The 17,214-nt window shown below is 43.2% G+C and overlaps 1 protein-coding gene across 14 annotated transcripts in view; it reads right to left on the bottom strand.

The window, feature by feature from the left end:
- The window catches only part of ENAH (ENAH actin regulator), a 131,392-nt gene that overhangs the window by 51,983 nt on the left and 62,195 nt on the right, over nucleotides 1-17,214 (bottom strand). For all 14 annotated transcript variants that reach the window (XM_032319077.1, XM_032319076.1, XM_032319075.1 and 11 more), the window contains exon 3: nucleotides 7,774-7,951. In XM_032319077.1, the coding sequence (XP_032174968.1) occupies nucleotides 7,774-7,951 (178 nt within the window). The remainder of the gene's footprint in view (nucleotides 1-7,773; nucleotides 7,952-17,214) is intronic.

Raw genomic sequence — 17,214 nt, 5'->3', positions numbered from 1 at the left:
AACAAATGAGAAGGATGTAATACCTTAGTGTTACCACTGGCACTAATCCAGTCACTTTCTAGTCGCAGAACTTCAAGATAGCTCTTGCAGGTGAGGCCAAGGGAACAGAACCAGCGAGAGGCAGCCTTCCAAGGGAACCTGGGTCTGGTGTAGCCACTAAAAGTAATGATGCCTATGCTCCATCCTGGGGAGAACAGAGATCCATCACCCAGATCACTTTCCAGAAGCGCTCAGTGCCCCCTGGAAGCCCAGCTGAGAAAGGGAGAGACATGGGTGGAAAACTAAGGCTTGGAAGTATGATGGGTAGGACACAGGAACTAGAAGCCTGAATCAGCAGCTCCTGACCTGTTTCACAGCTGAAAACCCTTTTATTACTTTAACTAGCTCCCTTGGACTAGACATTAGGAGCAAGCCTGTGCAAAGAACCTTTCACAAGTAATCAGACATGCAGCTGGTCATGTTTTCAATTCAGGTCCTGGGACTATTTAAACTTTTCTTATTGGCATCTTGGCACAATCACATAATCACAAGAAGATCCAAAAATTCCTAAAATGTCAGTAACAGTAGATCAGAATTGCTGATAGGTTTTAAGCGGAGTATCTCTACAAAGAGCTGGTAATTTTTAGTCCCAAGCAAAAAAACTTAGTATTTGAGTTAGTGGTGTAACATCACCTATCACTAGAATGTATGGTGTACTGTTCGGTCAGCTTTCCAAACCAAGGGAGATCATCTCACAACTACTTGTTGTGTGGTAGTCTTGTGGGTAACAAACTGAAAATCACTGTTCTAACATGAAAGAAATCATCTTCCTATTCATGTTATACTGTTAACTCTGTCAGTGAGTTACTGAACTGGGGCACCCGATGGCTCAGTCTGTTGAGCCCAAACCAAGTCATGATCCTGGGATTGGGCCCCATGTTGAGCTGTGCTCAGCAGGGAGTCTGCTTGAGATTCTCTCCCTCTCCCCCTCTCACTAATAAATAAGTAAATCTTCAAAAATGTTGGGGCTGAACACATTTGCTCTCTAATTTCATTTTCAAGTCTGTAGAAAAAATTAATAGTTTCTTTGCCTGAAGACAAAACTGTCTATGTACCTTCCTTTCTGAAACCTGGACTCAGATTCACAGTAAAAATCGACTTTATGTTGAACTATGTTTTCACTCCAAAGCTAACGGTCATACCACGCCTCCCACAGACGACGTCCTCGCCCGCAGAGCTCTGCCAAGGTCCTGTAAAATGGGCAGCCAGAAGTCCTTCTCAAGGAAAACAGGCACCTAAGGGGGTGAAGCACTAGAGTATTGGCTTCCCGTGCACTCACCTGACTCACTGCTGTCACGCTCCCGTCTCAATTTCCCCTCTGTTCTCGTGATTTCTGTCTCCACGAGGCATCTCATGCTTGTCCCCCTTGCCTCGAGCAGCTCCCTTTTCAAACCACGGCCACTTTCTTAAGTACAGCTTCTTTCCCCTCGCGCCACCTGCTCAAAAACTCCACTAACTCCGTGTCTCCCAAAGGCCCTTCTTGATCAGACCTAGCTTCTGACTTTGTCCCCAAAGGACAAAACAGGCAAAGAGGGCTCACTCCTTCCCCTCCCGTTCTGCCATCTCCCAGCTCCCTGTGCCTACACTTCATTTACCTTCCTAAAGCAGCTCCAAAAGCCACCTCATCAACACCTGCTCAGCGGCCCTCTGCAGACACCTCATTCCCCTTCAGACAGGACTTCATCTATGCCTCAGCCGGGGCCTTCTTTCAGGGACGATGGGTGTGTCTTCTCTCCCCTCCAAGATAAGAACCCCTGGACAGGAGATCTGAGTGCATTCAGATGCACCCAAACGATGGAGGAATTAACAAACTTCCTCTGAGGAAAAAAAAAGGAACAAGGCAGGTCTTCACCAGGGAGTGAAGACAAGGAAGAGCCTAAAGAAAACCAAAGTTCTTCCTCAAAGCAAGTTAACCCATATTGCAAAATTTTCCAGGTGTTTATAAAGATTAGCATTCAAAAACAACATCTCATAGCTTTGTAATACTAATGTCTTCATCTCATTGAATTCCCAGCATGATCTCCTAACGTGGTCTCCAAAGGAAACAGTGGTAGAGAAGTTAAGAGAAGGCACTCGGCCACCACAGGAAAGGACAGCATTAGAGAAGTTAGAGAAGGTACCTGGACACCACAGGAAGAGACTGGCTCTGACTCCAATTACAAGTGCTTTCCACTAAATGAAAGACCTTGAAATCTTACTAAAATACATGAGACAAAAAGTAAATGAAAGCTCTTTTCTTTCCTATTTTCTGGACCCAAAGTGACTTTCCCCGATGATGCTGATTTGAAAAGCAGAGAAACAGCCCTTACCACAGCTGTGCCTCCCCCTCTGGGGCTATGACCCAAGGGAAGTCCCCTGGGTCTTGCCAGTCTCTGTAACTGGACACTGGAGACACGGCTCCAGCAGATCAAGCCCCCGTGCCTGTGAAGACTGTGAACCTACACGTGGGGGAGAGTACGGAAGAGGTAAGGATAAAAGCAGGACGTGACCGGACCCACGGAAAGCCTGTCCCACCCACCCGACCCCCAAACCCGTTACTCACTGCATCCTGAGGAGCAGCTAACACTGTCTGTCTCGAAAGAGGACTTCAGTAAGGTAAGTTGATTGGGGAAAACTCAGTGAAAAATACTGTCCAAAAGACAAGCTCTGGGGTTCTTTCAAGGTCCGATCTCATAGGATTTTATGAAGGCCTTAATAAAGTGCTCCAAATGTAGCATGTCCAGAATCAAACCCGTGACCCAGGGCCCAGAACCACAACCGCCCCTCTCCTCCTCTGGCTAACGCCATTTTTGCCGGTGGCCTAGATGGTGCTCAGTGGCTGGAGGGACACGTCTGTAAATCACCTCACAGCACCCCTGCCTCCTTCCTGGCCTGCCCATCACAGGTCACCGACAGAGATCCTAAATGCGATTTTTTTTTAAATTTTATTTATTTGACAGAGAGAGAGAGAGCGCGCGCACACATGCACACACAAGGGGAAAGACAGGCAGAGGGAAAAGCAAGCTCCCTGCCAAGCAAGCAGCCCAATGCAGGACTCGATCCCAACACCCCAGGATCATGACCTGAGCGAAGGCAGACCCTTAGTCCACTGAGCCCCACAGGTTCCCCCACCTAAATGGGATCCTATGCAGTGGTCTAGCTGTGGGCCCCAGGGCAGGTCTCATGACCTTCTGTAAGCCTCACTCTTCTCTCTAAGAGGAAGACACCCCCAATGCTGCAGGGTTATCATAAAGACCATCAGTGATATGCATGCCTAAGAAGGACCAGGCATACAGCAGACACCTAATAAACAGATCATCGTTCCTGCCTCAGACAGGCTTTATGGACAAAATGCAACAACACCCTCGAGGACACAGCAGCCAGAAGTAAAAGCATCACCTCCTCATCTCTCTGGTCCTCTTCTTCCATGATGGTTCCATTTCAGGGTGCCGCCTTTCTCAACCGTGGCATCACAGCATACCCTAACCAGGCCAGACCTGGGGCGCATGCTAACCCGCTAACCAGCCCACCACGTCCGTGCTAGAGCACACACTTGCTCACAGAACGTGCTCCTGGCCCCCTCACAGGTGGCATCTCCCCGACCCGGCAGATCCAGCGCCTTGCCATGCACAGCCCTAAGCGGGACACAGGCCCCTCCCGGCCTTCCCTGCTTTCTCTCTCAGATCTCTCTCCTCTGTAAATTCTCACACCTAGGCCACAACACTGCCTCTCAGTTGTTTCCCATTGTTTCCCAATGGCTCCTCAGACCTCCTACCACGGCTGAGGCCTACACATTCTTCAAATCATACCTCCAGCATCATCTGCTGTTCGAATCTCCCCTGGACCCCGGAGTTTTCTTCGGTACTCCCCAGTCCTTGGTGCACACCTCACTCATGGCATCCCACACACTGTATCCTAATGTGCTGATCTTGTTTCCAGTGCCCCAGCCCTGCTGAAAGCCTGGAGGACAAGGGACAGCCTCAGCCTGTTAGCATCACTCCCCACGCCTACACAGGGCCTAAGCTGAGAGCACACTGGATGGCATCTGTGATAGGACCTCAATATTGGTCCCATGAAACATGCGATCTGCAGGACTGAAAAATAAATGTCACTATTAACTTAAGATATTTCTAGGAACTTTTTGAGATTTCTAAAATCCAATTAATTCTAAAACTTATCTCCAAAAGATTGAAAAACGCAGAGATAAATTCATATAAATGCTCATACTGAAGGTATATCAGACCAAATTTCCAGTAAGAGTAGTTAATGGACTCTCTATATAATAATATTTTTAAAATCTAAAGAAAAATTTAAACATGAGAATCACATAGTGTTCTCTTCTTCAAGCTATAAAATATATCTTATAGCTATAAAATAAATGTAGCAAAAGCAGTCTTAGCTAATGGTAAAATATTTTAAGGTTTTCCCTCTACAAAAATATGCTTAATCTTGGTCAAGAAGAACAAAAGTCGAATACACTTACTGGCTATGCTTATAATTTTTCTTTTTGAAAGAGAATTTTAAAAATTATTTCCTATTTTCAAATATCCTCAACCTTTCTCAAAAAAAACTGTAAATTTACCCCCACTAATCATCACAAGACTAACTTTACATTTTATATAATCCACAACTATTTATCTGCAAAACTGTTATAAATATACTTGACAAACAACACAGAAATAAAAAATATCAGTCTGGATAATGCCATCCGAATGTAAGCATTTAAATTTAAAAATCGAGTCTATCATTAGAAAAAGGGAAGAGATACACTGTAGCATTTGGTACAGAAGAAGGAAGGGTAATTCAACTCTCTTTAAAAAACGTTAGAACATGTGATTTGTGGTTTTAAATTCCAAATATAACTAGCTGTATTTAGCACCTCCTGTACTTTCCAGTATATTAGATAATTGCACACCAAGTTAAAAACAAAATAAAGGAAAACATTCCTGCCACCCTCCCTTTTCATAAAAGAGATGGAAATATCACACACACACACACACAGAGTACCTTATGAAGGTCAGTATGAATAGTCCCAAAGAAAGTAGTTTTTTCTTCATTTAAAAAATGTTTGAGGATTTAGAGAACTCAGGGACAAGGGAGAGGTGAAAGGAGAACCAAGCGATTATGGGTTATGGGTTTTGGCAAAACAGACGGGCTAGTACCTTCAGCCCCTGCTCTGGAGAGCCGCATGCTGCCTGGGCGGCTTGGGCTCTGAGCCCCCAACAGTCAGAGTGGCGCCACGGTTTTGCATGTGGAGATGCTGAGGTTCTCAAGAAGATTCTGTCTGAACAAAGGTGTGCGTGACTTTAAAAACCTAAAAATCACTCCGAAGGATAAACCAACATTCATGGATAATACTGCTATTAGCAGCTTAAAAAGAAACAACAACAACAAAACAAAATGAACAGAACTATTCAATATTGGAAAATGGTTTTACAACGTGGCAAATCATTAAGCAGCAGGAAAGACTGATGTCTGCAGTCACTTCAGCTTTAGGAATGTTTGTTTCTGCTGTTTCTGATCAGAGGTTCACTGGGTATATTGTTTGCTTAGGGAGGGGACACACAAGTTAGGCTTTCCCAACGTGGTTTTGGCAGGAAGACAAAAGATGATTTCAGTAAGGAGCTGGCTGTGAGCCCGAAGCAAACAGCTGTGGAAGGGGAAGGCATGCTCAAGATGAGAGGTGACATTACTGGGTACGTTTGTTTAGGTGGATGGGACAGGCCCACTAAATAACCCCAGGGACGGGAGACACATGTATCCTACTGCGCAGAACTACAGAGAAAACTGTAGCCTTCTGACTCTCAGCGCCTGCCTCCTCCTGTGCCTCCACTTCCAAGTCAGTTAATGCCATCAATGATCAGAAATCAGTTTACTACAGTAATTTATGAGAAGTCACTTTCTAAATAAACCCTCTCCCAGGCTTTGTCTTCTCTGAGGAAACCAAATCCTCTCTGCAGGGAGCCGGTTAAGCCAGGCCCACCTGTTCCACCACTATCCCCCTCCCCTCGGCCCCGCATGACAGGCCCAGGCTGTGACACAGAAGAGAACAAATGTCAAGATCATCTAAGAAGAATCTGTTACATTTTTCTGCCTTACCAAATGTTCATGGCTAGTGAGATGATGGGCGAAATTTCCCCACTTGCCAAACTTTCTAGAATGTGGAAACTACAAGAGAATGTAACAGCGTTTCTCCACACTAAGACTCATTGATTTCAAAAGATGGAGATCAGAAGGAAAAACATGAGCATTTGCATTCTGAAAGCAAACTGTAGGACTACACAGGATAAAAGCAATCCTTTCCATTGGGTAAAAACAAATCAATGACAAAATGAAAAACAATCATTTTAACCACGTTAGTAACATTTAGTTCCTAAAATCCAGGGACACTCTTTGGAAGGTTCAGAAATAAAAATGCTAGTTTGTTTCAAACATGAGGAAGCCAAACATCAGTGTCATATATACACCCTCTACACTTTGGGCCTTTCATCATTTGGTGTGCAGCTGGCCTCCCTGTAGGGATACTGAACCACAATTCTAGTCTCTCTGCTACAGTGAGACCACAACAAAGGGGACATTCTACCCCTGCAGCAGAAGGCAGACAAGAGACGGGCATGGGGGCACTCAGACAATCTACACCTGAGACATGCACATCCCAGGGCTTCTCTAGGCTCTGCACTTACAGATGAACCAGGAACTCCTGAGGCTTCTCAAGACAGAGAAGATATAAGAGCTATGTACCAATTCTTTACAGAAATCTTCATTTCCTCAAAAGAGCTCATATAAACCAACTACAGGCATAAAAAGGTGGTTTTGGCAAGATTCCCATATGTCTTCTTACTCTGTAATTCATGTCCGAAATAGACTAAGCCACAGGCTAGATGTTTCAACCCTTCTTAGAATAAGACATGGTATAAATAAAATTTAACATATTGATAACAGGTTTTGAAACTCTACACCTTAACAAGATATCAAAAATGAATCTGTCTCTCCTCTTAAAATATATAAATACATTTTTCTTAAGGCACATTTGTATATTCAACATCACTACTAAGCACACAACAAAAGCAAGAGAGATCATATTTACATTATTTTACACAGAACCGATTTTTAGAATATAAAATCTCTCTCTCCCTAAAGAGTTCACCACACACTGGCGTATTTGTTTTCAATTTTGTGAACCAAAACTAAAATACAGTTCATCTCTGATACATACACAGATTTAAATCCTGTGTTTTCAGGGAATCATTTCTGCTTCTCTTTTTTTAACCACCACGCCGTGTCAGAGCAGAAGCAATTCATGGCTCGCACCACCTGAGGGCGCTCCTAAAATCTTGAAACAACTTTCAGAATCCAGTTCTCACGAATGAGGATGAAGGAAATCCAGTCCTACTTGAAGTTCACAGGCTCAGCAGTGACTTAAACACGTGTTTCAGAAAACATGCGTTTCTTCGTACAAGGGCGAGATGATAAACACCCATAATTTATCTCCACTGCATGTTCTCTGAGCCTCACACCACGCAACAAAAGCTGAGGTCTAGAGGAGGAAGAGCAGAACTACCTTCGAAGCAGAGTTAAAAACTGACTGACTACCCAGTATCATAAGATCATCCCTCTAGACCGTATGCTTATCATCAACAAGCCAAAGCTTACATTTCTGTAGAGAACAACAGAAATTTGGGAATTACTTCAAATACATTTTACGCACACATATACACGGCACTTGGCGAAAACAAGGAAACCCGGACACCGTACCTGTTTCCTGGGAATTCAACACCTCTAAGGCGTGCATCATGGCACTTGCGAAGACATTGGCATCCTCCTTGCTGCCAAAGTTGAGGCCATACACCTGTCGAGCATCTCGCCACTGGTGGAAGGTCTGTGTAGCCTGATTGTACTTCAACCCCTTGGGGATGGCACAATTTATCACCACCTGAAAGACACGGATGCCCCACAGAGTCAAACTGATATTCAGAAGAATCAACGGACCCTGACTGAGTATTCTCATTCAAACCTGGTCCTTGTGGGCCTTGACCAAAAAGAAAAAAAAAAAGGTTAAAAATCATTCTCTCAGGTAACATCAGTCCACAGAAATCACAGTCTGATAGAAGGTAAGCTGTCTGATGTTACAAAGGTCTGCCTTAAAATAGTAAGTTGGCAGAACAACAACAACAAAAAAAATTGCCGCCCTCATTTTAACAAGCTCATTTAAGTATTACACATTCAGAAAGCATATGAAACATAAGCAGTGAAGGCAGCCAGAATCGTGATCAAGAAAAAGGAATGTTAACACCAGAAACTTCCTTTGTAACTACTCCACCTCTCCAAAGGTACTAACCACAGTTCCAGCCTCACAGATCAGTCTTGCAGGCTTCTGCATTTATGTAATAAGCAGAGCTACGCGGTATGTATGTCACATGCCTGCTCTCTGTCCCTCACCACTGTTTACGGGAATAAGCTCTCTGTTGCATGCAGCTCCGATTTATTCTTTTTTTTCTTTAAAGATTTAATTAATTAATTTATTTAATAGAGAGAGACAGCACAAGCAGGGAGAGAGGCAGGCAGAGGGAGAGGGAGAAGCAGATTCCCTACTGAGGAGGGAGCCCGATGCGGGGCTCGATCCCAGGACCCCAGGATGATGACGTGAGCCGAAGGCAGGCGCTTCACCAACGGAGCCACCCAGGCGCCCCATCTCTGGTTTCTTCTTTATCACTCTCTGCGGTGTGCCATCTTATCAACCACGCTTATTTCCCCATCCTCCCATTCATGAACATTTGCATTACTTGCGGTTTGGGGCTATTAAATGAGTGATGTTATGAACATCCTACTAAATGTCTTCTGCTACCCATGGGCACCCCTTCTGCTGGCCGTATACCCAGGAGTGGCGCTGTCATGGCCAAAGACATGCTCAGCTTCAGCAAACAGCTCCCAGCAGCCCAGCAGATCCATTCTATCAATCTCTGCTTCCACGGCAGCGTACAACAGCTTGTGTGAGCACACACACAACATTACAACTGAACGGTCCATCTTTATCTGAGTACTTCTGATAGGTATGAATACCACACCATCCTGTTTCCAATCTGCATATCCCTGATTATGAGATATAGTACTGATTCGTGTTCTAACAGCCACATGGATTACCTTCTTTAATGCACACCTGCTTAAACTACATCTCTTGCCGTTTTTCTACTGAGCTGCCCATCTTTTTCTCTATTGATCTGAAGAGTCCTTTATACATTCTAGATGGGACCTCACCCTGGGTTATCCAGGCTGCAAATAGCTTCCCCCAGGATGCAGCCTGCCTCGTCACTCCCTGAATAGTGTCTTCTAATGAATGCCAAGTTCATAACTTTTATTCAAGTCCAAAGTAGCAGTCTTTTCCTTTCATGATTAATGCTTTTTCTAACTTGTTTTAAAAGTGCTTCTCAATTCCAAGACCATGAAAATATTACCCCATTATTTTAGAAGCTTTACTGTTTTACTTTCATAGTTACATCTCCAATCCACCCAGAAAGTTTAGCCTCTGGTGTGAAATAAGGCTCAAGTTTCCTTTTCATTTCTTTATGGCCATCCAATCAATCCAGCACTATCTATTAACTGTGCCACAGGCTTACTTTTTTCATAAATCAAGCATCTAGATGGCTGTTTTTGTTCTGCTGGTCAATATGCCTAACTCTGAGCCACCATCAGTGTCTTAATTACGTTGCTCTATCCTGAGCGTTGGCTGCCACTGGAGTATGTCGTCCTCACTCTATTGTTCCTCACTGCTGCCGTGGCTAGCCTCAATTCTCTATGTGCAGCTACAGTTTTATATGCAGACTATTAATTCTGCATGATTACACAATCTGCCTCTCTATGCTTTTCACTGGAGGGTTCAGTCCATTTATTAGTTTCACGTAAATTACATACGAATTTGGGTCTAAACCCATCCCACCTTCTTTTAGAGTGTTACTATTTATTATTACCCTTCCACTAGCTTGCTAGTTATATAAGCTTTCACTGCCTTAGAAAGTCTGGCAAGCATCAGCACCTCACTGGTACTTTTATAAAACAGATGACCACTGGGATTTGCCCATATTTACACCTGCTGCTACTTTTTAACCCTTTTGCCCTTTCCACGCTTCTATTGGGCCCATTTCTGATCGTTTCTGCAACACTGCAGAATTTCAGTTCCTTTCAATGCAGATCTCGTGATGAATTCTCTCCTTTTGTCTGTCAGAGAATGTCTGTAATTCACCCTCATTTTCGAAGAGGATTTTTATTACACAGGTCATTGTTTCTTTCAAACCAACTGTCTTCTTGGGTTTGGTGCCTCTACTGAGAAGTCAGCTGTCTGCTGCATCATCTTCAAGCTGTTTCGTCTCCACAGGCCGCTTGCGGGTCTCACACTGCACTTAGCTTATGATGATTTTGTATGATGCGTTTATGCATGGTCTTCTCTGTATCTATCTCACTTCAGGTTTACAGCATTTCTAAGCGGATGTTCTATTATTAATTTCTGAAAATTCTTTTTCATTACCTCCTCAGTTTTTCTTCTGTCCTATTCTCTCCTCTCCCCGGGCCTCGAATTACATATATATTATACTTTTTACTATGTCCACTATGTCTCTCTCTCTTTTTTAAAGGATTTTATTTGAGAGAGAGAGAGAGAGCACACGTGCACATGACAGCAGGGAGGGTCAGAGGGAGAAGCAGACTCCCTGCCACACAGGGAGCCTGATGCAGGACTTGATCCCAGGACTCCAGGATCACAACGTGAGCCAAAAGCAGTCGCCTAACCAACTGAGCCACCCAGGCACCCCCACTATGGCTCTTTTTTCTCTTAATCCCCTTCACCTCTTTCACCACCACCCACCAATCCCTCCTCCCTAAGCAACGCCCCATTTATTCTCTGGATTTATGAGTCTATTTCCGTTTTGTTTGTTGGTTTGTTTTAGACTCCACATGTAAGTAAAAGTATACAGTATTTGTCTTTTATTTTGTTTAGTGTTATAACCTCCAGATCCATCCATGTTGTTGCCAATGACAAGGTTTCATATTCCTCTTATGGCTGAGTAATACTCTACTGTGTACATACACCCCATCTTCCTTATCCATTCGTCTATCAGCAAACACTTGGGTTGTTACTTCCACGTTTTGGCTACTGTAAATACTACTGCAATAAACATCTGGGTACATGTACCTTCTGGGGTTAGTTTTTGTTTCCCTATGTTTTTTAAAGCATCCATATTTTTCCTCTCTCAGAATTTCTTAGTTTCAGTCTGAACATGTTCTTCCTCTTTCTTGGGTGGGGGACAAAGGGAGAGAGCGAATCCTAAGCAGGTGGCACCTGCAGCACAGAGCCTGATGCAGGGCTCCAGCTCACAACCTCCAGATCACAAGCTGAGCCAAGCATGCCAGCCAGGTGCCCCTGAATATTTTCGTCTGACCTATATTCCCTTTACTGCTTCTCTTTAGTTGGCTGGAAAACCCACCACTGAACTGTTAACAGCACCGAGCTTTCAATTCTTAAAATTTCCATGCGGTTCTTTTGTCAAGTTTCTATTCTCTGCTGAAATTCTCACCCTCATGATACTTCCTAGAATATATCGGGCATAGTTACTCTAAAGTCAATTCTGGATTCCTGGTGGGTCTGTTCTGTTACCACTTGTCTCGCCTCCTCACGCCAGACGCCATGTGTGGACAACTATATGGAAATCGTGAAGCCTACAGTGATGCTCTATTTTTCCAGGAAGAGTCACATTTGCGCCTGGCAAGCAGCTAGGAAAATTAGCAATCTGAAATCAAGTCAATCCCAGAATGAATGAAGTGATTAGAGGCTGGGTATCAGTTCCCATAAAGACCAGCCTCATTCTGAGGCAAACCTCTTCCCAGGGGATGGGGCTTCAGGGTCCCAAATCATGGCCCGGGGATTAGCAAGAAAGTCCTCCGCCATGAGCAGGCTCTAACTCCCAGTGCTTGTTCTGCTAGTCCCAGAAGTCAGCCGAACGCTCTGCTCAGTCCCCTCTTTCAAAACTGAGACGCGCCTCTAGGTAAACAGAGGCCCAAAGCTAGGCGCACTTCTCTGGTTCTCTCCTTTCAGATCATGGACCCATAATTCTTCTGTCACCAGGATCTCCAAATACTTTCTTCTTAGGATTATTCCATCCGATAGTGTTGGTTCTCAGAGAGAAGCTCTGTCTGTATTACCTCATCCACCAATACCCAAACTGGAAATTTAATACGATGACCACCTAAAGACATTATGCCAAACACAAGCTGACAAATATTTTCTGACTCCACTTATTTGAAATACCTATAGTAATCAAATTCACTAAAAAAAAGAAAAAAAAAGGTAGATTGAAGGTTGCCAGGGACTAAGGAAAGACAAACTGAGCCTGTTCCACAGGTTCGGTTTCAGCATAGGAGGAAGATGAATAGCGCTGACGGCTGCACACCAAGAGGAGTGAACATCATGCCACCAAACTGTACGCTCAGATGTGGGTATAATGGTCAATCTTCCATGCTGTATATTTTACAATTTAAAACATGATGGCCTCTGCCATGTGATGTTTGTATGTACTGGGGCGGGGGCCACAAATCATTATCAGAAAATTGTAAGCCCCATTTAAAAAAAATTTTTTTTATTACTACTTACCTGACAGAGAGAGAGAGACAGTGAGAGCAGGAACACAAGCGGGGGTGGGGGAAGAGAGGAAAAGCAGGCTCCTCGCTAAGGGCTTGATCCCAGGACCCCGGGGTCACAACCTGAGCTAAAGGCTGACACTTAACAATTGAGCCCCTGGGCACCCTATAAGCCCCATTTTAAGGTGGATCTATTCCCTTGCTAGGCAAATAGTCTGAGAAGATGGCAAAGAGAGCCACGTTTACTTATTCAATTGTTCAGCAACAGAATGTTACAAAAGAGGAGGAATATGCTACTTAAATCCTACTATGCACATCACTAGTTCACTTCCTCCACTGGGAGAGACTGAACATGTTGATTCAATTACTTCATTCCTTTCTAACTTTCAAGGATAGACAGTAGCGTACATAATCTCAAGAAACTTAATTTTTAAGTTATTTTTTACATTTTATTAAGTAGGCTCCATGCCCACCATGGGGCTTGAACTCACAAAGCTGAGATCAAGAGTTGCAGACTCTACTGAGCCAGCCAAGTGCCCCTCAAAAAAAAAAAGAAGAAGAAGAAGAAGTAAAAGGGAAAGCAGATGTATTCATGTAAGACTAACTGCTTGCTCGAGGTCCACTAGGGAGGTCATCCTCAATACTCCCACTCAGGGAGCCTGAGTCTGGATGAATGCTAATGTTCCATCTTCCACGTGTTCACCCACTTCTAGCCACATCTTAGTAGAGCAAACCATGCACTGGGCGTCTACCCTTCCTTGTCTTCTTGGCTCAGTATCCCATCCTATCTATGAGGTTGTTCATGACCCTCCCTTTGCATGTTCTCAACAAAGTGACCATTCCTGTATGTATGCTTCACTGTGCTGCAAATTACATGTACCATAACTGAAACAACTCATTCTTTACTGCAACTTGCTTTCAAACCTAAGCACAGTGCTTAGAACATAATACCTGCTTAGTAAGTGTTAAGCATATTTTAATATGTATGAATGTATTATGTGTCTATTCGATTTTAAGAATGGGGGATTTTTTTTTTTAATGGCTCTCACTACAGAAAATTTAGGTATTATTCAACAAAGTATAAAAAGATGTTTCTATTTAAAACAGATAACCATTAAAAAATATAACCCTGGGTGGCACAGCGACTCTTGGTTTGGGCTCATGTCGTGATCTCAGGGTCCTGTACTGAGCTCTGTGTCAGGCTCCACACTCAGCAGGGAGTCTGTCCCTTTCTTTCTGCCCCCCTCAAAATAAATAAATGTTTAAAAAACAAAAAAAGGATAACAAGATGATCTGGAATTAAAGGAAACCAATTAGGAGCACCTGGGTGGCTCAGCTGGTTAAGCATCTGACTCTTGATTTCAGCTCAGGTCATCTCAGGGTTGTGGCTTCAAACCCCGTCAGATTCTCTCTCCTCCTGGCCCTCCCACCCCTAGAAAGGAGGAAAGAAAGCAAGCCAATTCTTCATTAGATTTATTCTTAGGTACATTATCATTTTTCTTATTTAGCAGTATCTTTTCTTTATAAAATTACATAGCTGACCCCCACACAACACGGGTTTAAACTGCATGGGTCCACTTACACATGGACTTTTTTTTAAACAATCCAGTGCTGTAAATGTACGTTCTCTTCCTTATGATTTTCTTAATGGTATTTTCTTTTCTCCAGCTTACTTTATCGTAAGAATACAATGCATAACACATATAACATAGAGAACACGTGTCCACTGACTATTTATGTTATTGGCAAGGCTTCCGGTGAACTGCAGGCTATCAACAGTTAAGCTCTGGGGGAGTGCAAGGTTACACAGGGATTTTCAACTGAATGGGAGGTGGTGAACTCAACCCCCATGTTGTTCAAGGGTCAGCTGTATTTTCAGATTGTTTATTACTACTTACACAAAAGCGCTACTGAGCTTTATAAACTGATCTTCTATCCAGCAACCATACTTGACAATGTTATTAGTTCTTATATCTCATCTGCAGATGCTCCTGGGATTTTTTATGTAGACAACTGTATCACTGGGGAATAAGGTCGGCTCTATTCTCTCCTTTCCAACTTGTACCGCTTGGATTCCTTCCTCTTCTTATCACTAGGTTACCTCCCCCTCTGCACTGCTAAATGCAAATGATTAAAGCTGAAATCCCCAAGTAATTCCTGAGTCTCATAGTAATCCCCTCCAACATGATACTATCCTATAAGATGTTGGATGTATGTTTACACTCTGAGTCCTTATTAGCTTAAGAAAATACATTTTTAGGGCCGCCTGGGTGGCTCAGTAGGTTAAGCCTCTGCCTTAGGCTCAGGTCATGATCTCAGAGTCCTGGGATCAAGTCCTACATTGGGCCCTCTGCTCAGCAGGGAGCCTGCTTCCCTCTCTTTCTCTGCCTGCCTCTCTGCCTACTTGTGATCTCTGTCAAATAAAATATTAAAAAAGAAAATTCATTTTTATGCCAACTGTGCTAGAAATTATTATGTATGGATTTCATCAAATGTTTTTTCTTAATCTTTTTTTTGTAGGTTTTCTCCTGGCAAATTACATTAAGAAATTATCTAATGTTAAACTAGCCTTACATTACCAAGATGAAGACAAACTTTATTTGGTCAAGAGGTGATAATTTTTCCATATACATTGTTGCATTTGGTCTCCTAATATCTTATGGAAGACTTTTACATCTATGTCAATGCTCATAACTGAGGCTAGCCTATAATCTTCCTCTCTCAAACTGTTCTATGTTACAGATATCAACATTATACTAGTCTCATAAAATACTATTGTTTAGAACCGTTTGTATAAAACAGGTAATACCTTAAAGGTTTTTAGATTTTGTTCATGAAGCTCTGGATTCCCTCCCTCCTAGTTTTTAGATTTGGGGGGTAGCCTATTAACTACTGATATATTTTATGACAGTTGGTCTGTCTTCTATTTCTCTGCCAACTCTGGTAAATTATGTTTTTCTACAAGATGATCCATTTCTTGGCTAAAGCTGTTCATAATATTGTAACTGATTTCTTTACTATAAAAACCTTTTTCAATCCTAATACTGTTTATTTTTAATTTTTCATTTTTTATTTGATTCTGCCAATTTTTCCATTCAATGAAACAGCTTTTGTGTTGTCAATGTCCATTTTTTTCATTTATTTAACATCTCCAAATACAAAATACAAAAAATACAAAACAGTATTTTCCAGTTTTCAAAAAAATTAGTATTTTTAGTATTTCCTCCTGCTTTCTGGGTTTGTCCATCAAAGGACAGCTTACACGTTTTACTGGTTTCTAGATCTAACATCCTGTCACTCCAAAGTCTTTTCTAAAAACAGTTTTTATCTTCATAATGATTTCATCTTAGTGTCACAAATTACTAAGAAGTTTTTTTAAATCTCCAACATTCTTTTTTTTTTTTTTTAAAGATTTTATTTATTTATTTGAGAGAGAGACAGTGAGATAGAGCATGAGCGAGGAGAAGGTCAGAGAGAGAAGCAGACTCCCCGTGGAGCTGGGAGCCCAATGCGGTACTCGATCCCGGGACTCCAGGATCATGACCTGAGCCGAAGGCAGTCGTCCAACCAACTGAGCCACCCAGGCGTCCCAAATCTCCAACATTCTAAGAAACATTCCATTTGTCAAAACCTAGAAGTCAGTGTTTCATATGAAATTTTCCTGACATATTTCTAAATTTTTTCACTCATTCAGGCATAACTGATACATAACATGTTTATAGAACATAATAATATCCAGGTGTACAACATGATTCAATCTAACTATTTTTAAATAGTCATTTTCTTTTCTGCCAACTTTTAGATATTTTAGGGTTGTTCATCAGTACTATGAAATGATCAATTCATTCAATTCACCATACTGGTTTGACATGTTGTATTAAAAATGTTAAGCCATTTCACATAGCAAGTTCACTTTCTCCTCTGTAACAGCATCTTCAGGAGTGTCTGCTTTGTCTCCGGCCTGACCCATGTGGGGCCACTGTGCTGGAGGGAGAGCCCTCGACAGCACCTGGGCACCTGGGTTCCCGACCAGCAGTGAAGTTTCCTGGTACACAGACTGGGGACCAGAGAAGAGCCGCACAATGGGGCGGAGTGCAGGAGGGGCAGACCGAGGACGGAAAGAACAGGGTAGGGCAGGGTCCAGGGGGGCCAACAGAGGGAGAAGGGACCCTGCGAAGGCAGGAAGGGGGGCAGGCTGGGCACTTTGCATTAAGTAGGGGAACTGCTCTATCCGCAGGCTGACTCCTTACTGCACGCATTTCTGTGGGGTGTCCCAGGAGGGTCCCCAGTGTCTGTTAATCTCTGGACCATGGCTGTGTAAATGAAGCTGGAGACTCCCATCTTTCAGAAAGCCACAAACACCTTTGCCTCCTAGGCTGACAATGTGCAGGCTGGCATGCAGCCCTGCCCTGCACCCCAAACTGTGGTCTCAGAGCCCAACCGCTCACAGGCCCACAGCCACTGCGTGCAACCATGACGAACCTAAGTCCCTGGTATTCGCAGTTTGTAACCGCCACCCTATAACACAGGACTGCTGCAGTATCCTGCTACACACCACACCTCAGGGCATCC

This window comes from Mustela erminea, chromosome 17, assembly GCF_009829155.1.
Source record: "Mustela erminea isolate mMusErm1 chromosome 17, mMusErm1.Pri, whole genome shotgun sequence".
NCBI lineage: Eukaryota > Metazoa > Chordata > Mammalia > Carnivora > Mustelidae > Mustela > Mustela erminea.
The sequence above is the reverse complement of the archived record's forward strand: the minus strand, read 5'-3'. Positions and strand labels throughout refer to the sequence as shown.